Raw genomic sequence first — 20,958 nt, 5'->3', positions numbered from 1 at the left:
AAAATAACTCTGAGTTTGCTTTTTCTGACTGACCTGAGAAAAATAATCCAGCAGCAAAAAATGGGTTTTTGTTCTGGGCCTTCAGGGCTAACAGGAGAAATGATGCAGCATGACTTGTGATTTCAAATAAATAAAGTAAAATTAAAAAATGTTGTAAAAAAAATAAAAAAACTGATCAAACAAAAATATGTCCTGCTGTTTGCTGAATTCAGGGCTCCTTCAGAATTCTCTCTTCAAATTGTTTAAACCCCATGTCTGTTAATCTTTCCAAAAAAATAAAAAATTAAATAAAATCATTGTAAATCATACATTGGTAGTGAAAAAAAACGTACTAAGCCACAATTATTTTCATTCTGTGAAAATAACAGTCTCATTGAAATTAAAACCAAATAACAAATTGGAAAAAAAAGGAATCAGTTCATGAATAAAAACATGTTCTAAGCGTTTAGCAAAACAGTTTCACACACTCGCAGCACTCTTTTTTTAAAATACAGAATTTAAAATCAGCGTAAAAAGAGCTGTGCTCTATGTTTTTATTATTTTTTTATTCTATTAAGCTTACCATCTTCTTCTTTTTTTACCGTGGTCATAGACAGAAATTATGTTTGGGGTCAGTTTCTATCTGAAGGGTGAAGCTCTGACCACAAGAGGATGGAAGCTAATCATTTCAATCAGCTTTGAGCTAAAAACATCATTTAGACCTTCAACATTTCAGGCTTTCAAAAATCCCTAAAATTTTAAACCCTACTTAAATAATTTGAAATAAATTAATCACCTTGGCATTTTTATTAATAAAAACCAATAAGTCATTTTGGAAAATAATATTTTGAAGCCTTTTTTTTGTTTAGCTTACTTCAGAAATTACTTTTTTTAAACCAATTTTCAAGAAAAATGTATATAAAAATATTTTAAAAAGAATTGAGTTAAATTTCGACATTTTTTTTTTACAAAGTTTTGGTATTTGTAGCACTTTTTTTTCTCTTTTTACCAACAATTTGTTTTATTTCCCATTTTTGTTTTAATTTTTTATCCCCAATTTAGTCTTCAATGAATTACTTAGCAGCCTATGAAGGTGATTTATCATCATTTACGTCTACTTTAAGATTCTTGAGACAGAAAAAAATAGTTTTAGCAGCATGTAAGATGCTTTTTATGGCTCATAAAAACAAAGCTAAAAAAAAAAAAAAAGCATTTGGTTGGATAGAAATGAAAGCAGTCAGATTCTCCTAAACATGTTTTAATCATGCATACATTTTACATATTTAGTAACCCCTTTAAAATAAAAAGACGGCTCATATTTTGAGCATGTCGGGTGTAGTAAGTAAAGCGCCTGTGGGGGTTCATCAGATCAAACAGAAACAGCGATGCTTCTCCAAATGCCAACAGCAGAAAACAGCAGGCAAATGAGACGTGATGCGTAAAATAGTAAATTGTTTTATTCTTTTTTTTTTTTTTTTTAAACCATGCCACTGAACACTGACATACACAGAGTTGTGCCTGAATCCACACGGAGAAAACAATCTTACACACTGTGTTACAAAGCTTGTAATGAAGAGGGGTTTTACTGCACACATGGCAAGAAGAACGACCCTGATTGGATACCAGGTCAGGCTTTGATCTGGCCCTGAGGTAGACAGACAGTGACATAATCTAAACAATGCTAATCATATCCTTCTAGGACACATCAAATAAAAGACAGCTGCATTATCACAACATACGAAGATCAAAGAAAAAAACCCTTTCAAAACAAAAGTGCTCTATTTCTTTTGGTCCACCGAGAAAATCCATTTATAGTGCATGTTCATGTAGAATAGATACAGTGAATGGGTGTTTTCATGGCACTGAGTGCTGTTGGCTACTAAAGAAGGCATTGGTTAGGCCCAAAGATGCTTTACCACGCCATCGTTCCAAAGAGAGAAATCTGCGACGAGCTCCTGCCTGGTCTTTCTTTTATTTTTACTTTTACATTGCTCGAACTTGCATCAGATTATCAGCCACGATCACAGTATTCTGCTTCCAATTTGTAAAGTTGAGACAAAAGTGGATCTACATGACAGTCTTAAGATTAACAATGAACACCCAGGAACACCTACCAACAACGAAGACCCCATGTACTCAAGCACATTGATGCTCCACTTAAAAAAGAGGCACAAGGGAGGGATCGTCATCAAATCAGACTTATAAAACACTCACATTAAGATGTTTGTCAAATTATACCAAATGTAAACAATTACAGTAATACAAAAATACAACATGTTTAACTCTATAAAGGCCTTTGACAGGCGCACAAAGGGGAATCACATGACAATTTGTACGTTACGGCTACACTGCGACTGACATAACCTGCTTGTAGGTTCAATTTTCTCCATATTTTATAAAAAAAATGTTTTTTTTTGTCATTTCATTGATAAACTTCAAATTCAGTGACTTTTTACATGTAGCTTGTCACATTTTTTTTTTTTTACGTTTCACCACGTCTGTTGCTAAATCATACCTACCAGTGTATGAATAATTTGCGGGTGGATTTAAAACAAATGAGTAGAGGTAGGGCTTGCTCAGCGGCAAAACATCCCAGGAGAGACAGACTCTGTGATGACAACCGGCACATTTTTGGTAACAAATAAAACAAACGAATAAATAGCAAAAGCTATCACGAGAGCAACTCAAATAGTGAGCGAGCTACATCGAAATCAATAAAACACCCCTTGCAAGAGAGACGGGGCAATTAAAGATATCAAGCTTATGAGGTCAACAGTTCAAGTAAAACATGCAACTTCAAAGAAAATATCCAAAATGTAACAGCAGGACAAAAAAAATAAAAGAACTTGCAGGAAACGGTTGTGCAAAGTTTAGCCAATTGGGCTTTCTTTTTTTTTAATTTCAAACAGGTGCTGCACAACAAAAGAAAAGCGGTTTTCTAGATGGTTTCACGATGACTCCGAAACGCTCCTGCTGCACGTGCAGGTCTGCAGTCACAGCCATTTAAACCATCCTTCAATGATGCAGCTGTCAAAACCACGTGGAAAAAAAGTGACTTCAGTAAGAGAGACAACAGTTATCCGGAAACTGTCAGCTTTCACAGCTCATTAATCTTTGAACGTGTTACATCCAAAGTGTGTGTTGCTGCCTGCCTCCCAGCTTCACACAACAGCAAGTTAAATCTATGGATTAGAATCTTTTCAGATTCCTCCTTTATTTATTTAAAAATATAGATTTTTTTTAAAACCACTTTTGGCCACTTTTTTCATAGTAAAACCAATCTTACCGATATTGATCATTAGCTGTAGCCTGAATGTGTACACTTTGCACACCGTCACTGTAAAAACCATAGTATCTCTGAGGGATATATAGTAATATCCCTGCAGAAAGTGTAATCCTTCAACAATAAAATCATGAACAGAGGAGTAAACAGGACTTTCCACCCCCCCAGAGAGACTGTGCCTGGGTGTAAATCCTGCTCAGACGTAACACACATACAGGTAAGTCTTTTCTATCCTCCAGTCAGCTGGCACCTCCTCCGGTTTGTGGCCCTTCATGTGCTTCTGCATGGCAGCCAGGCTTGGGCAGAAGTCCTGGCAGACGGTGCACTGGTATGGAGAAGCTCCGTTGTGCGTGCGCAGGTGTTTGATCATAGCGGAGTAGTCTCTAGACCGTTGGTGGCACAACTTACACTCAAATGGCTTTTCGCCTAAAGGGAAATTCAAAAGATGCAACAGTTTAGCATTAATTTCAACAGCCAGCAGTGAATGCAGTTTATTTTCTCTCTTGTCATTTTTGTGCATATTTCTGGTACTTCAGAGAATTCAGCTTTAAGACCTACTCCGATCAAAATTGTGTTTTTTTCTTAAAGTACTGCTCCTATTATCTTTGGATCTATTTTTAAAGTGTTCCCAGTGGTCTTTTAGTTATAATTATGTCGCATTTAGCCAAAAAGCCTGTGTTGTTTTCTAGGACATAGTTTCTCGAGAGCGGCAGTAGTTTATTAGAAATTCAATTGTGGACAGGACGACTGTTGGCATAGAGTAAGCCTGCCCCCACTTCCTGTAATCTCTTTGTTTCCACTCTGTTCCACACCCCCACCCTAACATTACCACTGCAACATAAATGGCCAGCAATTTTGGAGCTATCCAGCCGTACAGTTTTGATCCAGATTCCAGTTCAGACGAGGAAAACAAAGACGGACATGGATCTATTAGTGTGCAAGTGGATGCATCAGAATGGAGCAGAGCGAGGAGCTTCTAGCCTGCTAATTGTAGCTTCTGTGACACTGCTACAATCTATTTCCAGTGGCCTCATGTATCATGTATGTCCTCCATCATGAGAAAAATAGCACAAGAACATGTTAAAAACACCATTTTCATTGGAGTGGGACTTTAACGTATTCTTGTAGCATTTTTTTCTGATGATGGAGGACATATCTAAATAAAAGTTACATTTCTGGGAATTTCTTCATTCAAACTGTCGTGAATCAGGAGCAGACGAAAAAAGTTTGAAAAAGATCAAGTGTGGCGTAGAAAATACAATCAGCGGGACACAAGCTCCCTGCTCCGCTCCATTCTGATGCCTCAGCTTGTAGTCAAATAGATCCATTATCGTCTCTGTTTTCCTCATCAGGTTTTTTGAATTAGGCTAAAAACAGCATGAGCATAATTAAAGACCACTGGGAATGCTTTTCCAATAGATCAAAAGATGACTGCAGTGAGACTTTCATGAACTAAACTTATTATGAAGCAGGACTCAGCAAAATGCTGCTTTCTGAATCAGGGACGCTTCTTCTGGAAATCTACTATCTAAAATTGTGAATCTGTGTGTCTTAAGTTTGCAATTGTAACTAATAGTGTAAGACTGGCTTGTTGTGTAATCAAAATACATTGTAGAAAAGACAGTGTGCCTTATTTTAAAACTGGGTCCTGTTTAATTCAGGTTTGCATCTACGTTCAAAGAAAGTCTCGCTTTTTACAAGAACTAAAAGACGTTTTCTAACAAATACAACCAAATGAACACTAGTTTAAAGAAGAAATAAAAGAGATAATAATTATGAGTGCACACAGTAGAATAGAGCAAAAAGTCATAAGAAAAGCTAAATTGTGTTTTTGTGAGTCAAAAACTAATAATCACCAACTTCTTGGATTCAGATTTTTTCCTCCATATTTTCTGCCTCTTTTTTCCATCATTTGAATGTGTCTTCACAGCTAAACTCAAAACTATTTATTTAGAATTGTGTCTTTATTCCTCTCTTTATGAGAGTTTGTGAGACAAAAAAAATGGTTTATTCACTGGAGACAAACCAACAACTCTGCTTACTTTAGGCCAAACATGCCTGTGGCCAGACAGGCTTGATAACAGGTTTTGTTTGTAGCTTTTTCTTTTTCTTTTTTTTTTAAATGGTCCTTTGAGATATGTTTGCACAGTTCTATTTGAAGCTGTGCCATTCAGAGACTGACTACATTCAAATGTTTGGCCTAATGTGTGACACTTAACTGAGTATTGCACTATAGTCTATAGACAACAGACAAAACACACCAAAATTAGGTCCAAAAATAAAAAAAAAAGCTGAATTTCTTTGCTAAAATATCTGTTTCTTTTGCAAAAGGAATCAAAAAAACGTGACAAATTAAGATGCAATTTTAAATAATCAGTGCGCACTAAAGTTAAAAAAGTTAAAAAAGCATGAATCATTTTTTTCTTTAAAGTAGAAGAAGGTTTTTTGTCAATGTAGTGAGGAACAACTAACTAACAGGAAACTGGACAACTTAAAGAACAATGTAGGATGCCATCAAATATGGCGCTCAGGTATCTCAGTCAGGCAGCGTTTGACCAAAATGTTGAAAAAAACAAAATAAAGTCAAGTTATTACTTTTGACTAGCTTCACAGAGCTGCACTGAAGGAGCTGCCAGCTGTCTGGCAGGATGATCTAACAGACAGCAACAACTCTCACAAAGAAAGAGACGAGCTTGATCGATTTTTTTTACCTGTCAGAGCCACCATGTGACACGTTTTCGTTGATAAATGTGAAGACAGTGAGCTGTGCCCACTCGTGCCGCCCTGAGCTCGGCAGAGCGCGCACTCAGGTGTTACCCGCATACTGATAACTGTCTGTGGCGTCTTCAGAATCACTGAACACGTGGCGGGGATGTTGGTTTGGTTGCACCGGAAATCAGGAAGTTTGTGGGCTTTTTGAGCTCATCGACAAATCAGCAACATTCCCATGAACAAAACCTGATCAATAGTATAGATAATGGAAAGAACTATGGGCTGTAGAAATGTTTGCAGACCAACTTTTAATCCCTTTAATGCAATCAAATTAGAACTTTAATCAAGATTTCTGCAAATCAGGAGTACTAGTAGACCCACCGACCCAACCCCTCTCCCTGCCTTTTTCATGGACCAGCAAATCTTTTTATATCTTTTTACAATGTCTTTATATTTTAGGAAGTATACACCATTTACCACATAAGTATATGTTCTTTACCATTGTAACCATGAAAATACATTTTTGCCACAACTTGCAGGTTTTTATGCAGTTTTTAAATGTATTGGCCTTGTTATGGATGGTTTTATAGACATTCACTGTTTGTTTGTTGTAAAGCCTCGTTTCCACTGAGTGGTGCAGTCTGGTTCGGTCCAGTCAGAATGGTCCAAACACTTCAGGTGAGCGTTTCCACTCAAAGTTGGACAATCACGGGGCGTGTAGGGTGAAGCCAACAAGAATGGAAGTCATCTAGCAGCTCGTTTTTTTGTTTTTTTTTCACGTGGCTTTTGGTACTTCGTATAAACAAACCATTTAATGTTTCTTGAGAGAAGATTGGTGGGCAGCGAAGAGGAATACAGCCACTTTCTTGGCGCTTTCTTTTGTTGTAATGACTTTGAGCCAATCTACGGGTTTCAACAGAAGCTCCACCCTAACCGGTCCGTTCCATTATTCTATAGACCTACAACAGGCAGTGGCCCAAAAATGGTACGGTTCAGTCCAGCTTAATTGGTCCATTTTATAATGGTAACGCTCAAAATGCCGGACTGGACCGGACCACTGGACCACTCAGTGGTAACGAGGCTTAATGTGTTTTTTTTTTTAAAGAAAATGTTTTGTTGATATATAAAATAAATGAAACCATAACATGTAAAAAAAAAAAAAAAAAGTGAGAAAATCTTCAAGCATTTTTTTTCCAACCATAACTGTTTATATTTAGTAAAAACATATTTTTAGTTCTATAATGTATTTTTAACTTTCTGTTGAATTTTGCACCACACTGGATCAGCCACATGATCCACAGCTACATTTGCATAAAAGGTGGCAGACATGAGGAAGTGTTACCACAGATTTCAGGGGGGGATTAACAGGTTCTACAGCATTCATTAAACACATAGTTTTATCAAGTTCAAGTTTCAACTTTTTATTTTATCCCAGATTTCCCTATTTTTATAAAGCCCTTTCAGCAATTTTACTTAAAACATAAATGTATTTCAAAAAGGAAAAACGTTTTCCAGTTTGAAGTCCCACCTGTGTGAACGCGGTAATGCGTCTCCAGCTGGTGTTTGAGGCTGAACCTTTTCCCGCAGCCGTTGCACTCGTAAGGCTTTTCTCCTGTGTGGATGCGTTTGTGGCCCCTCAGCGTGCCGTCGTCTCTGAAGCAGCTCCCGCAGAACTCGCACTCGAACGGGTGATCGCCTGAAAACACAGTTGTGTCAAAACCCCAACTCAGAGAAGCAATGAAGTCTTAACTTGATCCCTTGGCACGACATGGCAGGGGGCATATGTAGCTGCATAGGCCAAATAGTCACAGGGGCCTTTCTGTACGAGAAATGATGCGCTTTCAGTCGTTGCTAATGTTACGACACGAGGACTCTCCTAAAGGCTATTAAAAAGCGTTTGGGCATGTGTCGCTCTCTTCTCTATACTGTAGATAATCTATTTCTCTCCTCGCACGAGGGTTTGACTCATCTCCAATGACCTATGAGCCTCATTATCTCAGTGTCCACAGCAACAGCCAAGTCAGAGGATACATTGCTCTCCTCATTACAGGCCGATTCTCCCCAATCCCCCCACCCCACCATGGAGCAGCTGACATTTACAAAATGTTACTTCCAAGCAGAATGGCATACAAACAAGATGCGCTACCATGGCCAAAACTCCCTTCACTTCTGTCTCTTCACATCAATTATGTATTTCTCCCGTCTAGACGTCAAGTTGTCCTGACAGCTGGGAGTGTTTATTTAAGGTAGAGGAAGAAAAGGGGACATCTTTTCAGTAAATATCTCTCCGTCTCCTGCGGCATGAAGACTCACCCTCGGTAGAACAGAGACAAGTCATTTCCATTTGCTTTTCCTTCAATATTTATTTGGGTTTGCTCTATCATTTCGGGTAAACCACACAAGAACTGACAGCCGTGAATTGCAGAGCCCCAAGGCTGTCTAAGAACCCAAAATATAATCAGGATGAAATTGCGCAAAATATGCACCGGCCATGAAGGTACAGTGCTGTCATCAGAGAGGTGAGTCATCTTATGGGGAGGCAGAAGCAGGAGTGGGGAAAAGATACATGCAAATTAGTCAATAACCCGGGGAAATTAACCCATATATAAAAATAAACACAGCTGTCTTTGTCTCTGTTTCGGCGTGCGTGTGTTTGACACTTGGCGGCGGGATCTGACACCACAGACGATCTCCTACCCGTGTGCGAGCGCAAGTGTCTTTTGAGGGTGGTGTGGCTGGGAAACGGGCGGTCGCAGTGGCTGCAGATGTAGCTGTGCATTCCTGCGTGGACCTCCATGTGCTGCTGCAGGGCCTTCTGGGTCTGGAAGCGCTTCGCACACAGCAGACAGAACACCGCCATGTCAGTCCCTGGAGATGGCAGGAGACACAGACACAGAGTTATTTCAGTACCGTACACAGACAGGGCCTTAAGTGGGGAAACTGGGTCACTTTTACTTTGTGTGAGTCCTCTGAGGGAAAAGCTTCCTTCAAAGAGCAAGTGTCTCTACCTAAAACTAACTCCCCTAAAAGCCTACAGGCGCTTTCAGCTTCGACTCCTTCTGCATTCTATTTTAAAGCATGAAAGTGATTGTTTTTCTTCAAGAATTTTCCCCACATAATGCGCAGCATGCCAATCACACCAGCGATGACTCCTTTCCTGGTGTGCTAAGATGGTAATTATTTTCTTCATTCCCCATCAGGAGCCAGCTTCACCCTGTGAAGTCCTCTGTCTGTGCGCTCAAAGAGCAGCTGATAGTAGCTCCACCCTAAATGATGTCTACGTTACATGCTCCGTGCAGAATGTTAAGTAGTGATATCAAGCCATTAAAGGCAGGACTGCAGGAAAACACACAATCCAGTTTAATCCTGTGTGTGACCTGGCATCTCTTTGGGGCTGCTTTCCCTGTTGCATGGAGTGTGGAGAGGAATACAGATGGGGAGTTACTGGCAGTGTAGTTTCAGTCAAAATGGCTACGTGAGGACGATCCGTTTGTTGCAATTCCGTCAACACTTGATCCACACGCCACCGGAGAAAAAAATCTGCTCCGGCATTCACGCCCGTTCCAATTCATTTGCGTGGCAAGACTGGGGCACTGGCTTATTGTGCATGTTCTGAAGAGGGAGGCTTTAATGTGAGATTATGAGGTCCTTATTTCTCTATCTGCTCAGGTTGCAGATCATTTACAACACTAGCAGGGTCCCATTGCTCCAGACTTAGATTCAATCAGACATCTCCAGCAGAGGATCATTAGTAAACAGAGGACTGTGCCAGCACTTCATTGGAATTCAAGTGGGGTTTCTGTGTCGCATTTAAAATGCAGTCTGATGAGGTCCACTAAATCAAATCATTTGTTACTGTTATTGAAGTGCCTTGAGGCAACTGGCAATTAAATTGGAATTAACGCGGGGAAAGGGATACAGCACACTCATACTAAGAGGGGAGAGTGTCAGACATTTGCTTTAGGTTCAATCAAGTTAGCAGGCAGACGAGTCAAAGAAACAAACGGAAGAAAACTGCGTTTTTTGGGGATTAATCCGACAGATTCATCATTTCAGTTTGGCAAAAAACGCACAAAAGCATCTGAAAACGAATGTGCTTTCAAGACAAAAGTAATGCAACAGATTTGTAATTATTAACAGGAAAAGGGGCTATGAAAGACATTTCCCTATCTGTTCATCAGGGAGGCCATCCAGTGGAATGGACTACACCTGTTTAGAGGTTTCAGCCTCTGGACTTCTGCACAAAAGGACACACAATGAGGTTCAGGCCCTCATTGACCAAGCCCATTAGTCATAGGCTCCTGGTGCAACTCTTACAATTCCTGTCTTTATGCTACCGGCTAATGACCAAGACCCTTTCTCACCCACGGAAAACAATATTTCAATTGTAAACAAAAGACGCTCCATTCTCAACGCCTCTGCTGGCGGCATTCGCTGACCATACAGGAAATCCTTTCAGTCTGAGCAGCTTCACCTTCTGTCTGAGTCATCCTCCACTAATGCCAGCTCACTTCACAGCACACAAGGCCGGATAATGATCCAGCCAGGTTTTTTTTTTAAAGCTTTTTTTAGGAGATTTAGGAGAAAAAAAAGTGAAGCTCTCATTCCCTCGTCTTGTTTATTCTCTGCAGCCAGCAGAGGGAGTGCTATCCGCTCCAATCTGACCATCTGACTGTCTGGGACTGAATGTCACATTATCCAGCTCAGACACTCTCCTCTGTCTTTACCAACCATCACTTATAGAAAAAGTCCGTTTAAGGGAACCTTGTCTGCTTCTTTCAGTCTGCTGCTAAAGTTTAGTTTGTTGGTGGAGGTAAAACTGTTTCTCTCCCAAACGCTCAGACATGCATCTTGATCCCTCTGTCACCAACAATACGGAAACTTGAGAATAGAAATGATGCTCATCCTGACACAAGAATGTCACTCTTGATCTCAGGTTGAGGCACCCTGACAACAGCTCAGTAGTCCTTTTATTCTCTGCATCCGTCGCTGAAAATAAAAATACCAAAATGCATCTTGAAGTGTAAACAAAACCTTTGGGGGCAAAGAAGTGTTTGTACGTGTCAGCAGTGGCATTGTTCCTCGCTGCATTCTGCTAACTTCTGCAAACAAAAGGATGTGCAGTCAGTCAGAGTTTTGGTAATAAGTGCACAGCGGCTTCTTTATGAGAGAGAGCACTGCCACTGCCTCTGCTTTCTCACCCCAGCCACACAATGGGCTGGGATTTGGCTTTTTAAGGCCTAAACTGACCTCTATGACCTTTAGCACCCTGTGGGGGTAAATGCTGTGTAATCAATGGTTTTTCTCAAAGGTGGGTGGGTGGACAAAGCATTGTGTTCAGTGGGAGTTCAGTTAGATAGTGGGAAAAGCGTATCTTTGCATAAACTGTACTTTAAAAAGTGTGAACGGAAAGAATAGAACTGCCCCTCCAATGTTGGATTATGTCAAAATCTGAGTCTGGGATTGAGATTACAGCACATTTTCAACATAACCCCATCTATAAAATGTGATTTAGCACGGTCAGCCTTTATACACTCCATGAGGTGAGGTGAGAGCCAGCCTGGCTCTCACGCTGCCTAAGAAACAAAACCATGTGTCTAGGCAACCAGATAGGATCATGGTCCTTGTTGGGGTGAAGTGTTGGAGCTAATCCCTTCATTCACAAATAAGCGCAGCCTGTTTCTTTTCAAGGGCCGAACAAAAGTTTTCCCACCCTTAGAATCTGGGAGTGAATCCACCCAACAAAAGATTGTATCAGCGATGACCTCAAATCTGTATATTTATTCTGAGCTAATTTTAACTTCGATGTCCACCAATTACACTTATCGGCTCGTGGATAACTTCTTTATCTCTGCCGAAATACTTGGGAAAACAGATAAACACCACTTGCAAAATTGGACCGCATTTTAGTACATTTTTAGAAAATAAACAAATCATTAGCAGCCTTCAAAAGGAGACATTTTGCAGATTGGAGTTTTTATGGTCTATTGATGTGCAGTGTGAAAGCACCATAAAGTGTTTCCCCAGGCTCCGGTTAGTGTGCACAAAGTGTGCATGATCATAGCCTCTGTGGCAGCCGGTTAAACAGACAGTCATGCTGGCTGCATTATGTCCCAGCCCTCACATGACCTTGTGCATTCATGCTTACGGTTTCTGCTCATGCAGGCGCGTCCTCCAAGATGTCACACACATAAAAAGCCACGGTACCTTAAACAACCCCGGGCGCTCAACAGTAGACCGCTAATCTACCCGAGTGACGAACAGCCGACTCAATAATTAATGCAACAAGAGATGCGTCGCTCTTGTTTAAGCACCACTCCGTGGTCCGGTTTATTGAGGTCACAACACGGCTTCGGTTCCTAGAATTTTTACAATGTTCTGTGCTTAAATTCACACAAAATGACAGAGCTTCTCTTTGCATATGTCATTAAAAACGGCCAAGCAGAGCTGCCTTCTGCTCAGCCGAAGCCCTACATGAGCCACAACTGGGTGTTCACGTCAGGGTGCAGGATGATGACCGACACGCAATTAGGCGAGCTAAAAGGTCTGCATTAAGGAGAGGGCATCAGAAAGCCTTGGCTGTGTCTGAACAGACTACAGGACTGTTCAATTAGACTTTGGACTGAAGGTGAGGTTGTCTTGATGAAGCAGCCTATATAATGTGTGGCAACAGTGCAGCTGCTGTAGGAACACAGAGGCACCACACTCATGACCTTTTCCTGACAGCAAAGTGGCACAAAGCTCCACCTGACCTCTCCTTTTGACAGTGGTGCAATCGGGTTTTTGCTGCAGCTGTCGAGGACGGATGGGTTTTCCCCAAAAACCCGCCCGCCGCTAGACCCGATGAAACAAACCTCTTTGTTGTGAGAGCAATTTAGAGACAGATCCATTCTTTTTTATTTTGGGCCCTGACAAGTAGGTCAGATGAGACTGTGACGGTGCTGTGCTGAGGAGTAAACAGCAGCACATGATGTTGTTTTCCTCTTACCCCTGGCATCCAACACCAGGAAGCCTGCAGCCACCCTCCCCACATTGACGTCTCCATTTGGCAGCCCAAGGCCATTCACCTCTGACATATTGAAATGGCTATAGAGATATGAAAACAAATTCCCCTTCAGAGGCAGCAGGGCTCTTCCAAACACAAACCTCTTTGGTTTCCTATTTGTGTCACAAGGAGAAGCTGCGGAGTTTGGGGATAAACAGGACCACTTCAACACAGCCACCTGTTTCTCTGGAGTCACCTGTCGTGCTGAAAGTGCGTCACAGTTGACCCAAACGGAGAATCATGACAAGATGAAAGAGTAATGCTCTCCTGCACTCTGTCTGTTCTGGGTACAGCGCCAGGCTGAAAGTGAGCTATGCAGGCGTTTACAACTCAGAGATGAAGGTAGAAACTTCTGGGCATCATTAACACCCCTCAATGTCCACCTCCATTAACTATTCATTTGCTGTGTGCCACCTGCAGTTACAGTTACGTGCCAGTTCTCCTGAGAAGGTTATCACCTTTCTCTGACAGTAGGAGAAAAGGTGTGGATTCAGACACTGTGGGACGTTTGCAGCGTCTGGCAACTTCCTCTCTTTTCAAACATGGAAAATCACAAGATCCAAAAAAAAAAAAATACTTATAGTATTTTTAATTTCCAAGAAAACAGAAGTTTGGGGGGTTTTACTGGGTCATTTTTGTGTCTTTTTCTTCATTTTTGCTCAAAAATAAGTTTTTCTCAAACTTTCAAGATGTTCAAAGTCTGTACAGCTATTTTGCCGAGTAAAATCCAGAAATACCACGCAATTTATATAAATACATACATAGATATATACTTTTCTTTTTGACTCATCCAAGTGCCAACTGTTAATGCCAGACTTTCGGTAGAAGTGGGGAGGATGTGACATCCGCATTTTTCTTGATTTGTGCCTATTGAGAAACACAAAGGTGTTGTTGTCGAGTGTCGGGTAAATAATTTCACAGCTGGCGTCAGCGGGAAGGGGAGGTTAGTGTGTCTGCGAAGCTGTAACTCTGCGGCTGTGGAGAAGTGGCATGCGCTCTGGGATCTGGATGCCAGGAGAAATGAGTGGGTGATATGCGAGAGGGGCCCCCCACCTCCCCGTTAATAAATTATGGAGCATCATGACAGGAACAGTTGAACCCCGCCAGCATGACAAGCCAGTTTAGATCTGTGATTGCGACTTTCGGAGTCATGGCTTATGTCCTCGGACGCTGTTTGGGTTCGATGGCGTGCGTGTTACCTGTGTGCGTTAGCCTGTGGGCTTCCAGAGCCTCTTCGGAGGAGAAGGTCGCTCCACACTGGTCACACACCAGCGCCTCGGCAGGAGCTGCAGATGACATCAAACTTGTTAGAATGCTTTGGTGTGTGTGTTGCAGTATTGGTAAAATAAAGAGATCTCCTGAACGTCCCAGACTCTGAAATGTTAGAAGATAACAGAAACCTCCATAAAAAGGTCAATGATCCTCCATCACGACAAAAATAGGAGCAGATCTAAAATGTTTTATTCACCCTGGCTTGTTGTCAGCTTGTGAACAGTGGTCAGACTGTCTGCCTGAAAGGCCACAGAAGAACTGGGTGTTCCCTGCCGGCGGCAGATGCTTTTTATCAAGAAGCAAAACAAACAAATTAGGGAAAAAAATGCAGCCGACATCCCAAATCCCATCTCCCTGACAGTACCTACAGTTCCCAGGTCACTCCTGTTTATTCCGATGACATGAAGGAGATAAGCTCGCAGACATGTTTAGTCCTTCTTCTGCCCTCACCTAACACCTGCACTGACACACACACACACACACACACGCACACACTTCCTCTGTCTGTGTTACACGCAGCTGTTTGGATGTGGGTTGGCTCTCACTGAGATGTAAATCGGTTGCAGATCCATACTGGCCCAGGGCTCATTCACTGATCTATTTTCTGCTCAGCTGGCTTTAAATGAAGTTAAAATGACTCATTAAAACACCCACAAGCTTTGGGAACTCTGAGCGCCACAGCCTAAATGTGGTCCTCTTTCAACTCTGACGGTGCCTCTCCACACACAGCGTGTCACTGTTCCCAGAGCTGCGCACAAATAACATAAAAGACCCAATCTGTTCATTTCTAACAGCTACACTTTTCTGAAAACAATCCGTCGGTGTTTTGGAACGGTTCGTTTTGTTTCAGAGAACAAAAATAAAACTTTGGCTGAGTGTAGTCTTGTGTAGTAGTAACGCCGAGGCAGTGTTGCGGATCCTGATGTTGTTTGACGCTGTCCGTTGTGTTGTGCGAGATTGTGTGATAAGGGAAGAGGAGAACATAGTGCATTGTCTTGTGCAGTCAAAGGCACAGAGTGTGCTCTCATCCATAAACCATCAAACTGTCTCCAGACGCGGCTGCAATCGTCCTCCATCAAAACACTTTGTCTGGCATACCAAAATAAGAGCCAGCATTGAGCTGAATACCAAATCAGCCCATTAGAGCGGTGGAGGACTCGCTCCTTAGCAACCAGCAGGATCTAAGGCTGCTATACTGAAATACACAGTGACAATGAAAAAAGAAAAAAATCACTTTTTTTCTTTGTGTTACAGGTTGACACATGGGATGCAGACGGGAAAAAAAAAAATCAAAATCGGTCAAAGTTGCTGCTCCTGTTTAAGAATGTCACTGTAGATGGAAAATCAAAACAAGCCGCAGAGGTCTTTGAGCAAACGATGGGAGTGTTTGGAGGATGCAGAGGAGGAAGAGTCAGGTGAAGTTTTCAAGGAGCAGCTCCTCTGTCATCTGCCAGCAGTGTGTCATTCCTGAACAGGCGTCAAAGAGCAGGCGGGGAGGGACAGGGACGCCACCTCCTCTGCGCTCCTCTTCAAATGGAGCTCTCTGGTTCTGTTTTAGTTTCATTTTTAGCCCCCCCCCCCCTTTTCTGTTTTGGATAAAGTAGCTGGGAGAGCAGTCAGGTCTGATTAAGTCTGCATTTGGGTACAGTGTGTTCCTGGACACACATCTGCGAACGAGCCATCACGCACGCTTCGGAGCGCTGGCAGAACACCCAGGCCTGCCGGCGGCTCATGATGTCATCACTCAGGAGGGGCAGAGCTGGCAAGCGGCCAGCGTCTCCCAAAAAATAAAAAATAAAAACTCAGTAGATTCAAACGGGGAGAGACAGAGAGGAAAGAGTGAGCGTGGAAAAGAAAGCATGATCTAAATATCTGGAGCAGCAGTACCCACTCTAGTGGGTTGGTGGAGTGGAGTGGAGGGGGGGGGGGGGGGCAGGTGCATGTAAAAGGACTTCATGAAGACCACCACTGGACCCCTCTGAGTTAAAAGAGTGGGGAGGTTGCAGAGTACCTGTGTGAGACAACATGTGCATCCTGAGCCGCATGCTGTCCTGGAAGTGTTTGCCACAGAACTCACAGGCGCTGCCTTTCTCCTCGTTATGCAGCCTCCTGTGAAGACACATTAATAATGATTTCATTCATCTGACAGGGATCAATCAGCATAAAAAAAGAAAAAAAAGACCATTATTCCTTACTCCCCCCAACCCGCAAAACCTGGGAGCATCATTGTCCTCCAGACAAGAGGAGCATGCTTTTATTCTGGCGGGGATCCTTCCCTGAATGCAGCATCATTAGCTAGAGAGGCTCTAGGAGTTGTGGATCACAACGCATGAATGCTGGAAGAGCACAGACAAAAGGGATATCTGGCTAATTTCAGAGACACGCGCATGCCTCCACTCGCCGGCACCAAAACACAGCAGGCACGCACACAGACGCACAACTCACTGCCTAATATTGTAAGCATGCACAAACACACACAAACACACATGGTTTTTGTGTGACTGCAATGAAAAAAAAAAGATTCGCTGAAGCTCCTCCGGCAGCAAAACCCATCATATCATATCACACACATCCCAGCATGCACGCATCTGTGCTGTTATCCTTACATCACCCCCCCCCCCCCCCTTCAACAACAGCACAGCAAATGGTCTAAAAGAGTCTGTGGAGAAACACTCTTGGTGGTTACAATGAAGCCTGACGTGCAGTTTAACACCCAACATCAACCTGCAACTCTGACTGCTGTTTAAGATTGCTTTGCTCTGGTTTCAAGTCAATCTTTGATTATTTTGTGGGTTTTTTAATGTCTGATAATATTTAAAGCCTCCTCCGAAATAGACGGCAGTTCCCCGGTCAAATCAGACAGAAGCTATGCATTTGCTTCCATCCCCATTTCAATCTCATTTAAACAATAAAAACAAATTATTTTAAATTGATTCCCTATAGATTTTTGTACTGTCAATAATTCAAAACACACCATCCGAGCTATTATTAGTAAAAGTTGGAGAAATATTTAAAAAAAGGACATTTTAAAATAGACTCAACAGCGAAATAACATGGTTTTTTTTTAGCTGCAAGCAGATGATCAGTTTCTTTAGAAAACTGTTCCAGGTGATGCCTCTGTGAGCACTGGGAAATGTCAGTCTGCAGACCAGGTGTATGCTCAGTGACCTGGTTACAAGCAAACTCATTATATCCTCAAGCAATGCCACCAACACTTCTCCTTCACCCTGTAGACATCTGTCCATCTCCATGAGTACGGAATGCGCATCTCTAAACATCCCACGGGGAGCTTTTCCTTTTTTTGTTTTCTCTCCCTTTCTCCTGTTTTTAGGAGCGGCATGCAGCTGAAATGTCAGCCGCAGGCGTGAAGCAGGGGCAGAGCTGCGATGGTAGTCATGTGTTAGCAGCATATTAGGAATCGCCGCGTTTCTAATCATTGCTGATGAGTCAAATACTGCCGAGCACACACAATTAGGAAAATCTGCAATCAAGTTAATGAGCTTTTCATGAAGACACTGGGCAAGTTTTTAGTGCACAATGACAAAACAAAAACTGATAAGTTCATAAACGAAGCTAAAATAAACAAGTGGGGGGGACGAAACAAAAGAAGATTTTTAAAAAGTGTGATGCGAGTGGTCCCTGCTGAGGGGCTGCTGATCCAGAGGAATGCATAGCAAATGGCCTAAAGAGGCAGTCTGACGTGTGAGTTGCACTTTGTGCAAACAAGTATCAAGAAGGATTTTTATTTCTATGTAGGACTTAAGAAAAACAGACATTAATTTCCTGTATATAAGGCTCTTTTCTGCATGGTTAACAGTAGTGCTCATGTGTCATAAAACTCTAATTTACCAAGGCTGACTTTTTCTTATTATAATTTAAACCCACTGACAGAGATTTTTTTCCTCCTCAAACAAAGGCAAGTAGTTTTGGTGAGTTTGGATGTTACCTGTGCTGCTCTGCAGCCTGCCTGCTGTGCAGCTGCAGGCCACATTCACCACAACACTGCTGGCCTTGGGTTTGGCTCTCATGCCTCATTCCTGCTGCAAACTGGCCCAGCCTGCTCAGGAGCTCCCGGTGCAGTAAGCCTTGGTGCAGCAGGCCGCTGTAGGCCCTCGGGTCCAGGGGGACAGCCAGAGAAGAGGTGACGGAAACTGACACCGGCAGGCTCTCCCCCGTGTGGTTTGAGGCCACCGAGTATATTGAGGCCAGGTGTTTGTCAGTGATCCCAGGAAAACAGTCGAGGGCGCTCCCCACCACTTGGCCTCCATCTTCGGGACTGGTGTGCAGCTCTCGAGCACTGGTGATCACACTGCCTCTGAGGGGCGTCCCCGGGCCCTCACCTCTGGGTTGGTCGGACACACAGCTCCCCTCCTTGCCGCTGGACCCCCGGCCCTCACTGCTGTTCAGATCATCTACCTCCATGATCTCGGATTTGATACTTCTATCAGGATCCGCGGATGAGTCCTGGGGGACAGTTGTGCCACAGTGCTGGGAACTCTCCATGTTTGCCTCAGAGTCCTGCTTCAGCTTTGAATCCAGACCTGCCTCTGGCTCGGGGCCTGGAGAGCTCCTCTCTGTGACGTGGTACAATGCCAGGTGGTGCAGCGCCGTGGGAGTGGTGCAGTTGGTTCCATCCTGAATGGAATGCTTCTTGGACATGAGCATGTGCCTCCAGTGCCGCGTTCGGCTGTGATCTCCAGATCCGTGGTTCCTCATCGACACCTCCTCACTTTCCTCCGCCTGGATGGTCTCCAGCACCTTCAGGCACTGCTCCTCCAAATACTCTATCTCCAGGATCTCGGCGGCATATAGCAAGTCGTCCAAGTCCTCGGCCGTGGCCTGGAGTGAGGCCGTGTAGGCGTACTCGAGGATCTGCTGGAACGTCTTTGGGGACAGGAAGTCCAGAGCGTAGCGCAGGCTGCTGCGGTGGAACAAAATCTCAAACATTTTGCTGGTGCAGGCCAGAACGGTGCGATGCGCAGGGAACTCCTGGCCGTCCACTGTGATGATAACATCACACAAGGTGCCAGTCAAGCGCATTTGATTGGCCCGCTGCAGGAGAGTGCTCGAGTGAGTGGGATTGTTGAGTTGGAGAACACCCATCTTTCTTTTTATGTTTTTTTTTTGGAAGAGCACTAACCCCTCGGACCTTTGCTCAGCCCGAGCATGAGGTGCTGCCGCCTGCTTCACTTGCCTTCAGCTGGTTGCAGCTCTGTGATTTGGGTGGAGAAGAAGGGAAGACAGAGAATCATTAGAGGCCTGACTGCAAAACAATTTGATGTTAAGCACAGTTAATTAGGCTTCTCTCCAATGGACACTTTTAACTTTACTCCATCAAAAGGAATACATTTGAAGCCATATGAAGAAAATCATGAAGTATTCATCGTTTTCTGTGAAATATGAACTCCCCAAAGGTTTCTTCAGAGGTTTGTGTTTGATGGGCCAGAACTGTTTATGTATTTTAATCAAAAAATCAAAGGCAGACAGACAGCAGGTCGATGAGCGCAAAGCAACAGTTTCCATTGCAGGTGATTAGTCTGAGCTCTCGTTGAGAGCAGTCACGTCGCTGTAATGCTGTCTGCATACTGAGAGGTGACGCTTCAATTTGTCAAGATTTGTCAGGCGCTTCATGCTCGCGCATCTGGACTCAACAGGTAGGATTTTTTTACGGCAAAACCTGTCTTTTTTTTCAATTCCTTTTGATCCAATTAGGCTCTTTTGAGATAAACAAAACCGCGTTCTAATTAAAAAAAATCAGTCAATGATTTAAAAAATATTTTTCCCCTTACAAAACTAACATTTAAAAAAAAATCCAGAATGAGGATCTCTTCAGGTTTGAACAGGGACAGCACAGCAGCACCCCAAGTGATGCCGGCAGGCGGCATCCTTAAGGAACCGCAGCATCAGAGCGCATCAGGTGCGGGCGCTAAATGCGCCTTTTCATCCAAACGCAACGGGACTATCAATCCTGCGCGCGCGCGCTCATTCCCCGTCCCCACCGTGAGTGCGTTCGAGCATGTCCTGTCCGAAAATAGAAGACCCAATTTGTGCGTAATAGTCCGGTGGCTCCCACGCTTTAGTGGAATATCTGCCACTCAGGCTGAGCGCCATCAAGTTTGCCAAAACCCCGAAATGAGTTGCTGGCGTTCCCGCATAGTCACTGCGAGACAGACTACAACAAAACCTGACAATTCGGGCTAATTAGAAATGTGTAGAATTTACTAAATGGATGCAACGCTGAAAAAGTAGTTCATCAGAGCGACGAGACGGAAAAGCCATCAGAAGGTGGCAGAAGTGCGCGTGACGGAGACTCTTACCTTCCTCTCCTAACGTCCTCCGCCGATCATCCAGGCAACATCATGCTTACACATTTCGCAGTACCCGCTCCAAAGTCAGTGCTGCTCCAAGTAAGCAAATCATCAGCCTGCCGCCACGTCAATCCCACCGAGGGACAGGCGCACTTCCGCGCACAACTTTCAGAATAAAACTCCACGTGTTGAAAGCAGGAGGTGCGCGTGTGCCCCACCTGCTTCCAACCCCCCTTACTTACAAACTGATCAGTTTTTGTCTTTGAGTCAAACTAATCCATATTAAACTTTTATTTGAAAAATGTAATTTTTCCCTCGTTTTCAACACAGACATTAATACAATTCTGCTCATTTCCATA

General features: G+C 43.1%; 1 protein-coding gene across 1 annotated transcript; it reads right to left on the bottom strand.

Annotated features, from left to right (window-relative positions):
• Positions 1-1,414: 1,414 nt before the first annotated feature.
• Positions 1,415-20,747, bottom strand: zbtb16b (zinc finger and BTB domain containing 16b). Its single transcript, XM_004075341.5, has 7 exons — positions 20,609-20,747; positions 18,238-19,503; positions 16,303-16,400; positions 14,219-14,305; positions 8,672-8,842; positions 7,503-7,670; positions 1,415-3,688 (listed from the first exon to the last, which is right to left on the bottom strand). The coding sequence occupies exons 2-7, from the start codon at positions 19,392-19,394 to the stop codon at positions 3,459-3,461; spliced, it is 1,911 nt and encodes a 636-aa protein (XP_004075389.1). The 5' UTR covers positions 19,395-19,503; positions 20,609-20,747; the 3' UTR covers positions 1,415-3,458.
• Between the last annotated feature and the right edge of the window lie 211 nt (positions 20,748-20,958).

Source organism: Oryzias latipes, chromosome 13 (genome assembly GCF_053564925.1).
Source record: "Oryzias latipes strain Hd-rR chromosome 13, Olatipes_Hd-rR_3.1".
Lineage (NCBI taxonomy): Eukaryota > Metazoa > Chordata > Actinopteri > Beloniformes > Adrianichthyidae > Oryzias > Oryzias latipes.
Note: the sequence above shows the minus strand (reverse complement) of the source record. Positions and strands in the feature narration are given on the sequence as shown.